The sequence below is a fragment of the Egretta garzetta genome, unplaced genomic scaffold (genome assembly GCF_000687185.1).
Source record: "Egretta garzetta isolate BGI_Z169 unplaced genomic scaffold, ASM68718v1 scaffold51, whole genome shotgun sequence".
NCBI classification, from domain to species: domain Eukaryota; kingdom Metazoa; phylum Chordata; class Aves; order Pelecaniformes; family Ardeidae; genus Egretta; species Egretta garzetta.
The window spans coordinates 3,329,351-3,339,958 of record NW_009258549.1 but is presented as its reverse complement, the minus strand read 5'-3'; the positions used below and the strand labels follow the sequence as shown (position 1 = coordinate 3,339,958).

The window sequence follows — 10,608 nt, the reverse complement described above, 5'->3', positions numbered from 1 at the left end:
CTGCTGGGGGAGTTGGGGGGCCCCGGCGGCTCCGAGTCACACTCGAGGAGGGGGAGCGACAGCAGCTTTTATAGACTCGAGCACGGTAGGCGATGATGAGGGGAGACTGGGGGAGAGAAAACTAAAGGAAGAAAGGATAAGCGAAGAGCGTGGTTTTATATCATCAGCAAGGACAGATTTCTCTTTCCTCCTGGATGAGTTGCAGTACGTAAGTGTAAATGCCTCAGCATTGTCTCAGGGGACAGACGGTCACCCACATCACGGCTCTGCACGTCCCCCGTCCTGCCCAAGGGGGCCGGTCCCTTCCCCTGCTCTGCACTGATGCAACAGGCAGGGAGAAAACTGGAGAAAGAGGAGGCAGGGACAGGCATCCTTCAGGCTGGAAGGTCGGGCTAAGGGATCCATCTCCACCCCACCGGCTGACCTTGCAGTCAGGGCTAGGCTGGTGAAAGCTGTTAGAACCACGGCACTGCACTCAAACTCCAGCCAAAAACCCAGCCAACCCATCCAAACACCTATGCAGGCCTTTCAGAAGGAGGGTTACACCAGCCTCATACCACCTCCTTACTCACTTCACCCATCCTTAAATGACAATCAATAAAGATCAAGCGCTCATGCTGATTCTCTTAGATCTATCGGCTAACCTTGATACCATTGAACCTTTGATCCCATTGATTACCAGGATTTGTTGAGATGCCTGCTAAGCTCAGCAGGATTTGCAGCGTGGTGCCGGAGTAGCTGCTCCCAGCCTAGATAACCTCCACTCATCACTCCCCTTCAGTTTCTGTCTTACATCTTCATAATCAGACTTCATCTCTTCTTCTACAAGTCAAGCTGCACTCTTACCTGCCTTCCTTGCTCATTTGGTCACAACTCTGCTGTCCTCTCCAGCAAAAATAAAAAACATCCCCCTTGGCTAGCCTGTCCCCTCCTCCAAAGCTTTCCCTGAAACGATCCCTGCTCATTTCAGCAGAAGAGCCCAGAGCACCCCTCCAGGGAGGGGAGGCAGGTAGGGCATCGGAGCCAGCAGCATCCCCTCCCCGATGGAGGAGCACAGCTGACGTGAGGCAGCACAGTGCAAACCCATGGCCCAAGGAGCAGCAGCAACCAAGAGCAGGGCAAGCCCAAGCCACCAACCAGATCCCCCCCTTTTAACAGCCTGGTGGCCCTTGCCAGCACTGCTCAGCCTCTTCCCACTGCCCCCAGCAGCAGGAGGCTGCAAACCCCATTTCAGAGAGGCACACTTCAAGCAGGACCTGCCCCGTGGCAGGCAGTGAAGCACAGGAGAGGTAGTTGCACGGAGATGTGTGAGGGTCTTGGGCAAGGGGCTGGCCAAGGTGTGCTGGGCCAGCCCAAACCAGTGAGCAAAAGTGAGCACAGGACAGAAGTGGGTGCAAGCTTGAGCCTGGTCCATCTTACACGAGGCTGCAGCCTTCCTACACCTTCATCTTCCAAAGACAGTGTCTCTTTAGGACTATGAAGATCTTCCCAGCTTAGAGGCTGGGAGCTTGGCAGACTCACTCTTTGCTCCTGTTCTTTCCATAGGTTTGGAATGGGCCAAGTTTTTCCACACAGTCTTTTCCTCTTAACCATCCTGGGACCAGGTGCAGGCCATTTACTGCAGAAGAGCTGCAGCTCTGTTAACCATTCCTCACCTGAAGCAGCTCCTGTCAAGTATTTAAGCTCACAACACACAGCAAATTCAGCTGGCTGCAGGCCTTTCCCCACAGTCTGGGGTAGGAAGAGTGTCAAGTCCTCAAATAGGCAGCTGGTCAATTTGTTAGTGGTTAATTGCATTATTTAATTCACATTGTTATGACAGAACATGCAGTTAGAGGTCTGGTCAGAGTATTTTCTAGTTCTTGAACTCAAAGTGAGTATTTTTATTGCCCTTTTATTTCTCCAACCGCCTGCTCCGGCTCCCACACGTGCCCTGCTCCAGTGTTCATGAAGGGTGAAAAAGGCAAACTGACCATTTTTCAGAGAGTAAATGGTTCTCATCTCCAAGGCAAAATATATTCCAGTGAATAAGCACAACATGCTCCAGAAGGGGTTTTTTTCCAGCGTTTTTTTTGGTTCAGCAACACACTTTGCAGAGGGATGGGGAGGTCCCCCAAACCAGGCACTGCTACCCTCCCCAGACTGGGGGGAGCACAGCATCCCTCTCCTCTGGCCTGACACTACCACGTACCCCCCAGGCTGGCAGAAACCACACTGCATGGGATAACACTGTGCTATATGACATGAGAAGACCAATCTTCCCAACATAGCTTGAAGAGCAATGGCTTGTGCATATAGGCCTGTTTTCACCAGGTATAGCAGAACAATAGTGATTTACACCAGACAAGGATGTGACTTTCATCCTCTGCTCTCTCCCACCTGCTTCCCCACACCTTCCACATTCATTGCCCAGAAATCCAGGGAACATGCAGAGATACCTGGTAAAAAGCTGTTGCTGTAAGCCCTAGCCCCACTTTCCCAAAGCACCAGGGCATGGAGCATTAGCGGGTCTTTTATTGCTTTTGGCACGTATTGGGGAAACAGGGCAGCACAACAGAGAGGAAAAAAAAAATATCCCTCTCAAACCAGCCTCCCCTCAATATTTTGCAGTTAGCCCTTCCTCCAGCAGTAGGAATCTATCCTTCAATAACAGGGAAAATGCTCAGAGCTTTGCATGAAGACACTAAGAATTTTTTCAGCCTTATTTCTGATTTCGTTAGACCCTAGGTACATTAAAGCTTCAGACAGTCAGAGCTCCGGTGGGCTTTTTGTGCTGTTGTCCTCCTTCATTTCCAGACCATGGTCTTTGACTTCTCACTATAAAAAACCTCCAGAGAATAAGCTAAAGAGATGGGAGGCAATGAGATATCCTGCCTCAGCATTTGTGTTTAGATATACAGGGCCAGCTTGCAAGCCAGCCAAATTTAGACCTCATCCCTTTACATCTGCCCACTTGCCTGGAATTGCGTACATCTCGCACACACACAACCCAGCCAATTTCTTACAGATTGCAAGCATGCAAATCCCCTTCAAACATATCCATCCCTTGTGTGCTACTAATGACGATGCACAACTTTAAATCCCGTTTACACCACATCTGACTGTGCAAGTGATCCCTCTAAAGTTCCCTTCGTACACTTGCACATCAAACAACCCACACTAATGACATTCTCTTGTCAGGGGTTTTGCAGAGGCAGCTCCCATCCCAACTACTTGTGCAGGTCCTGAGCACTATCATGCTCCTCCTGCCACCTGCTTCTGCCTACCAAGCACAGCCAGAAAACCAGGAAAGAAGCTGGAATTTACAGAACTACTTTTTCCCAGTCCAGAGTCCAGGCAGACAGCGTGTCTTTCTCTCCCCACTACAAAACTATGATTGCCCAATATTTCATTACAGAAGCACTAAAAGGTTCAAACTTCACCATTTCCAAACCCAAACATGCTCCCTGCATTCCCATTTGCCTCCCTCCATAGTACCTGGGGAACGAAACAGCATGGCAATCCTAAAGGTGGGCCAGGATGCCAGCCAACAGCACCCGCAGCCCACTGTCCAGAAACTCCCTCTTTAGTAAAGAAGAAAAAAATAGGCAAAACCGGAGAGCAACTTTGCCCTCTGAAGGGAGGGGTTAAGCGTGCCAAATTTCCTGCTGCAGACAGCAATCTGTCAAATACCTATGGAAAAAGCCTAAAAGCCTGGTTTTCAGACAGGTCGAGTTAGATGGGGTAAAGCCCAGCCATCTTCCCAAGAGAAGAATTAACAGGGAAATTAAGGTTCAGTTCACAAACATAGGAATCGACTGCTTTTAAAGCTCATATTGTTAACACAGAAGGGGAGGAGAGTAGTTGAGAATAGATTGGTCCTGGGGAGATGGCCATGTTGGCCCGGTGCACGCATTGCCTTCAAATATTAATCAAGTTTATGGATAATTGGCTTATTAAAATTCACCCTTATTTGCTAATAGCAAACTTCATTCCACCAGTAGAGAGCTTGGAAAAGTGGCAGAAAACCCAGCAGGATCTAAATCAGGCTTTCCCCCAATTTTAAAGCTTGAAAAGCATTCAGCACCAGGGGAACACCAACACCACTGACACCGCGTGCCCACTGCAGAGCTCTGGATTGGCTCAGTTTCCCATGCAACAGGAGCAACTGTAAAATTGATTTAGCACAGCATGGAGTGCAGAGAGGTTATCTAACCTCTTACAGATAAAAAACCATCTTGCACTTGTTGGATCTTGGGTATACAGATATACCCATTGGCTGGAAGGAGGTCTATAGAGCTGTGTAATCAACAGAAATCAATCAATTCCTAAGGGCACCTACCTGATTACCTAGAATGATACAAAGCTACTGCAAGTCCTGAAATAAGTGTCAGACTCTTCACCTGTCTTCTGAGCTAGATTTGCAAAGAGGAACAGGAGAGATCTGTCTTTAAAATGGAGAAGCAGGAATAACATATGCATTTTAGTGTTTTCCAGGTATGCACATAGAAGCTGATCGTGCTGACCCCAGGAGTAGAAAGCCATGGTCCCTAGGTCCTCAAGAGTGATGAATGCTGCTTAAAATTCATAAGCCACTCAATTTTTGATACATTATTATACCTTCTGGTCACATTTCCAAGCTTTTCTCTACCTACTGGAAAGGCAGGAACCGTTTTTTTTTTATTATTTATACACACACACACATATAAATGAATGTACATGTGTAAAAAGAAAAGTAAACCTCAGAGGATTACAGGAACTCAGGCCTTAAGACAGATATTAACTAGTACAAGACTTGAAATAAATTTGCAGCTGGTATTGGCTTATTAACTAACTACATCCAGTTATGAAGACTGCAGCCAGGGTTTAACAGTGCACAAGGCAACAGCTTAAGGCAGAAACAAATACAACATGCTACAGGAATCTGCACATAAAATTTCACTCGCACAAAACCAAATTGCCCAAAATGGTATTTGACCAGGGTGTAATATATAACACACCATAGTCACCCAAAGCTTATTAACAAGCAAAAGATTTGTCAGCTCCTCAGCCACATGTGTCACCTGGAAAGCACAGGGTCCCCAAGCACCATGGCATTGCCTGCTCAATGTCGCCGGGAGAAGTACCAATTACCAACCCACAGGCACATCATTTTCTTCGCTCCTCCAGCATTCAATTCTCCACTCTGCTCCCATAGGGCAGTGCCAGCAGGAAACACCACTACCACCATTGACAACCATCCTATACTCAGTTGGCTTGTACGTAAATGGTATCTGTGGCACCAGGCAGGGAGGAGATGAGGAATAAATCTGTGGGGTTTCCCAGTTCCCCATCAATGTGCCCAAGGCCAGTCCTCTTCCCTTGCGCGCCAAGCACATAGCCCAGACTGGTACAGCTGCCAGTACAAGTTACTGTATAGGTGCCCCCAGAAGCGTGGTGGGACTTTAAGGGACAGGTATGATGGCAAAGCCCCTACTTGGAAGATCTTTAAAGCTAACGAGCTACAAGGCAGCGCCTCAGTACACACAGGCAGTCATGCTGGCTTCGAGAAGCCATCCTGTTCTATACCCTATAATACACAGCCCCTGGTACTAAAAATTAAGTGTATATATAAGCTTTTGCACAACTGGGACCTGAGTTGCTGCTCCTACACCACTGAAATCAACTGGAAACATAACACTTCTCTGCCTGAGAGCAAAACAGAAGCCCAAATGGCCAACGCACTGCACAAATGAGGGAAGGGGGCTGGTATGTAACAAAAAGCAAGAAAATGACAGAGTGGTGAACTGCAGAGCCCATCTCATTACTGCTACAGTTTTAGCATTGATTTTTTTTAATAGCACACTTCACTCCTGCTCTCGCTGTCACGTCAATATTATAGATACGACAGGAAAGGGAGGACTGGGCCTCCTGGAAAGAGTTTCTTTTAAAGAAAGGCTCAAAGGACAAACCAAATCTATCGTGTTTGACCCTAGGGATGGATGAAGAGTAAAGTCTTTACAGAACCCCAAGGAGTCAAACAGCGATGCAGGCATCCAGGCACTTCTCTCGTAATCTTCTCATAATTTGCAAAGTGCATCAGGATCCATTTGTAAGGCGCCATGTGGCATGCCCTTTATTTAGTCCCCAACACTTTATAAATTCATAAGATGAACGCTACGCCGTTGTTTTGGAAACATGTTTTCACACTTTTCACCCTATTTCCCCTCCGAGCTTGACTTCCAATCCTATTTGACATGGAGTTTAGGTTTTATAAAAGGAAAAAAAAAATCTTACACCCTCTCTCATAACCATATCTCAGATATTGGCTGTGTTAACACTGTAGCTGCAACAGACCCATGGTGTGCAACTCAGACCAGCCAGCCTTCTGCTTGTTCATCAAAATAGAAATCAACCTAAACAAACTGTTTGGCAGGTTGCTCACATGCTGCATCGCACCGGACTCCTTTCCGACAGGCATGCTTACCAGGAGCCAAGCCAGGCTCCAGGTGTGCCTTGCATTGCATACCAAGCTGAATGCACAGCAGTTACCTGTATCTAACAAGGTTAATCAGGATAAAAAAAAAAATCTGCTCACCAATAAACTAGGGCAAGTCAAGCATTCATTCGCGCTGCGTGCAAAGCCACCCCAGAAACGTGTAAGTCACCTAACTTCAAAGCATCGGGCTCCTTTTCACCATACAGCACAATGACAACAAACACAGTAAATACTCCCTTTGGGGACAAAACCCCACAGGTTTCACATGGAACAGTCTTAAAAGGGAGTTAGGGTCTACAGTCTTTGCAATAACAGCATTACACATTTATACTCTAATATGCATCCAGAAGTGATTTTAAAGCAGGGATGTACAGGGTTCTTCCGCCTCTCACTGCACTGCAGCAAAGGAATATGGCAGTTGTTTAACAGCACATAACAAAATCGCAGGACTGCTCACGGAAGGAAAAATAATCTTCAGGGGAGGGGGATTTAAGTAGGTAGGATGCAATTACCTAAATTGAAATTTGGTGGTTAATGACCTTGTGCTTACAAAAATTGCTACATAGTCCTTAACGACAGAGCTTCCATTTTAAGTCTCATTGACAGTACTTCCATAACAATAATCATGAAGCTCTGGCCTAATAGAAAGTCAATGAGAAGATTAACAGGCTTTTAATGAATGTCCCTTCTTTTTTGCTGAATCTTCAGGAAAGGCCAGGTGTCACCCCACAACAGCAACTCAGCCCGCCCCTGCTTGGCACAAGCACGCTGAAGACCCAACAGCCCAATATAACAGGGATGAAAAACTTCAGATAGGGAGAAAGCAGGCAAGAATATAAATTCTTAGAAGACACAATTTGACTTTCATAGAACCATCCCTGACAAAAGGGCTCATTCCCAGCCAGGGATGAGACCATGGTGAGTGATCTGCTGCCAGGCCATGGAACTGTACCATTTCTATGGTGCTATCAAGAAGAAAAAGAAAATGTGATGCCAAGAACCTGCAAGAAACCTTCAGGGTGCAGAAACAATCCCTCATTTGAAAAAAAAAAAAAAAATTATGGATACTACTTACTGCATGATCCATTTAAAATAAGGACCACAGGGGTGGAGGGGAATCAAAAGAGGGAATGAATCCTTTCCACTCAGTCTCTGCTTTTCAAATAATCTCCTAATTTCACACAGCTGAGCTGAAATCACAGGTCTGAAACAATCCTTTCAAAAGGTTTCCAGCAGCCCTACCATTGCCCTTCACCCCAGGTCATAGGTAGCTAAGGTGTCGTGTCATCAACAGGTGATTGTATGAGGCTTTTTCCATCCTTCTGTAGCTTCCACTATGAAAAAGTCCTTTTCAGAGTCAAATATCATGTATATCTGAGAGTTAAAATAAAAGTAACATTTAAACATGGAGATGGGCATATAGTGCCAAACTCCTTGAATAACACAGCTCCAACACCTTAAAACAAGCTCCTTGCTATGCACCAAACTGCAAGGACTGTTTTGATTTACTTTTTAGCCAGAAATGGGAACACACACTGCTCTTTTCCCCCCATTCAAGAGCAAGTCTTCATCCCAAATGCAGGCTATTACTCTTCTCTCATTTTCTGAATCCAGCCTTTACGCCAAGACACTAATCTTTCATGCCTTACTCTGAGGCCACTGCATGCTGGGACAAGATTCCCAGGACATAATAACTAGTGCAGACACAGAGTGATTGAAAAGCAATGCATAATGCAATACGAAGTTTTAAAATTTTAAGGAGCAGCCAGTAGAAAGGAAAGCAGAAAACCCAGACCTCCAACAAATTCTCAGTCATAACCCATGCTTGAGACTGCAACACCTTTTTAAAGGCTTCTGAACTTTCAGACAAGAGCTCAGAGCTGAAACCCAAACCTTTTCCTACCTTTGAAATTGAAACAAATCTCCAGATTCATCAGCCATCTAAGGCCATCTGTTGCTGCTGACAGCACCTCAAGATTTCACCTGAGGTTTGGCTGTTGAAGCTGAAAAGGCTCTTAGAAACCTTTTGCGAGTCTCTGCTGCATGCCTGGACACTCAGATTTAATCTAGAAGCCAATGCATCAAAACCGTAACAAGCATCCTTACAGATAATACCCACCAAACTAGGAACTAAGAAACTTCCAGGGAGAAAGTGCCATCACTTGAGGTTTCTGGCCAGAAAAAGGTTCAAGTAAAACTTTAGACCAACCTGTCTGATGATTCAATCATCTCCTCCACTTCCTTCCCATCTGAAGGGTCCCACAGTCCAAAGAGCAGCAAGTGCCCTCTACCTGTTTTTTATATTGCATCAGGCTGTTGCTAGCAGCTAAGGAGTTGGGCAGGTGGCCGTTGTTTTCTCTGATGGGTTGCAGGGGCCTCCTTGCAATCAAGGTACCGCATGTGAATGGTGACATGCACAGCCGGTTGCTGACCTCCCATGCAAAGGAAAGACATCACGTGCCAGAGGTCTCCCCCAGGGTGTATGAGGCTCAGCATCAAACCCTGAACAGATTTTCCGATTCACTCTTGCCTGGGCATCACGGCAAGACATCGGCGGGACAGTGGCATGTGCCTGCTGGAAAGGCAAGGGGCCACCTGGGCATCCTTGCAGTCAAGGTCCAGGAGTGGTGGTTCCCTCGCCAAGGGCAAGATGATCTCTCACTAAAGCCTGTAGGGCTCAGAGGGGGGGGACGCCTCTGCCATTGGTGGTAACCTGCCGATGAGCTTCTGGGCTAGCAACTCCCCCCCGCCTGGGGCTGCCAGCAGCTCTCTCTGAAGTCCCCTCTTTCATAATCAGCTTCTTTTGATTACACACTAAACCAGCTGAGGTTCTCTTTAAACACAAGCGAGGAACAAAGCAGTTCATTAAATGTGTAGGAAACTTCATTTCTTACCTGCCAGGTGCCCCGGGAGGGCAGGGAGAGGGGAGGGATGGGGCAGGAGGGAGTAAGAGGTGGGGAGGGAGAAGGGGCAGCTCAGAAAGGATATGGGTTGCACACCATTTTGATGCACCAGTTCCGTGGGCTGGTGGTCTGCTTCAAGCAGAAGAAGACAACTGGGGCCAAGTCGGGGTAGGGGACATCAGGGTCCGGTGGGGAGGCAACTTCTTCATCCTCACCCAGCTCCGGGGAGGACGGCGGCTGCTCCGGCAGCGTTTGCTGCTCCAAGACCCTCAGATCCACAGGCTCCAGCGGGCAGACAGCAGAGGTGTGAGGGGGCTGCGGGCCCACAGGCAGGGTGGAGGGAGGCTGGGGGACGTATTCTGCCATGCCAGCCGCAAACGAGAACCCCTGGAGAGAAGGGGAGAAAGAGAAATGAAACCCACGTGAGGAATCAGCAGCAAGAGCACAACACACCCGTGCTCTGCCAGTATGTTCGGAGCAGGGGAGAGCTGCAGGACTGACGGACAGTTCTGGCCATGATAAACTGCAATCGCACTTTGTGCTGAAGAAATTTCAAGCAAAAATCTCTGGTTTAGCCCCAGGGGTGCAAGCATGGCTGTTTCTCTATGCCAGCAGTGGGAGTGGGGCAGCTGCCAATATTTCTCTTTTCTGCCAGTCCCTTTCTCCACCAAGACTCTTCTGGCCTGTCCTCTCCATCACTAACTATTTAAATCATCCCTGTAACCCCTGAGACACCCTGGCACGGTGCTGCACCATCTCCAGTGACAGTGCCAACTTTTCCGGAGCCAGCCTGAGCACCTTAACGGAGCACCGCACTCCGGAGCAGCATGGACTCATCCCAACACAACACAGCCACCCTGCCCTCGCAGCCCCTGCCGTGGTCCTTCCCAACCCCAGGTTCAGCTCTGCTGCCCCAGGCATGCCCTCTCCCACCCAGGGACACACTGATCTGGCCTCACTGGGCAGGCTTCTTCAGACCAACACTGGCAAATGCATGTCAAACCCATACAGAATAGCCAACTCATTCAAACAGGGAGCTGTAATGCAAACTAGAAGTGGGATTAAATATTAAGCACCTTTTACTGGAGCTTGTGTAGCTCTCTTTTGCTGGGGCAGTGAGACAGGTTGCAAAAGTTATTCAGCTAAGCAGAACGGTCAGAGAGCACAGGTGGACATAGGAAGAGCAGAACACGTCTCATGCTTGGTAGCACCACCCGAGTACTGCAGAGCACCGTGCTTTTGCTAAAG

General features: G+C 47.7%; 1 protein-coding gene across 1 annotated transcript in view; it reads right to left on the bottom strand.

Moving 5' to 3' along the window:
- CACNA1I (calcium voltage-gated channel subunit alpha1 I) overlaps positions 1 to 9,726 on the bottom strand; it is a 169,214-nt gene extending 159,488 nt beyond the window's left edge. The window contains exon 1 of the mRNA XM_035903190.1: positions 9,446 to 9,726. Within this exon, the coding sequence (XP_035759083.1) occupies positions 9,446 to 9,726 (281 nt within the window). The remainder of the gene's footprint in view (positions 1 to 9,445) is intronic.
- Positions 9,727 to 10,608: the final 882 nt, after the last annotated feature.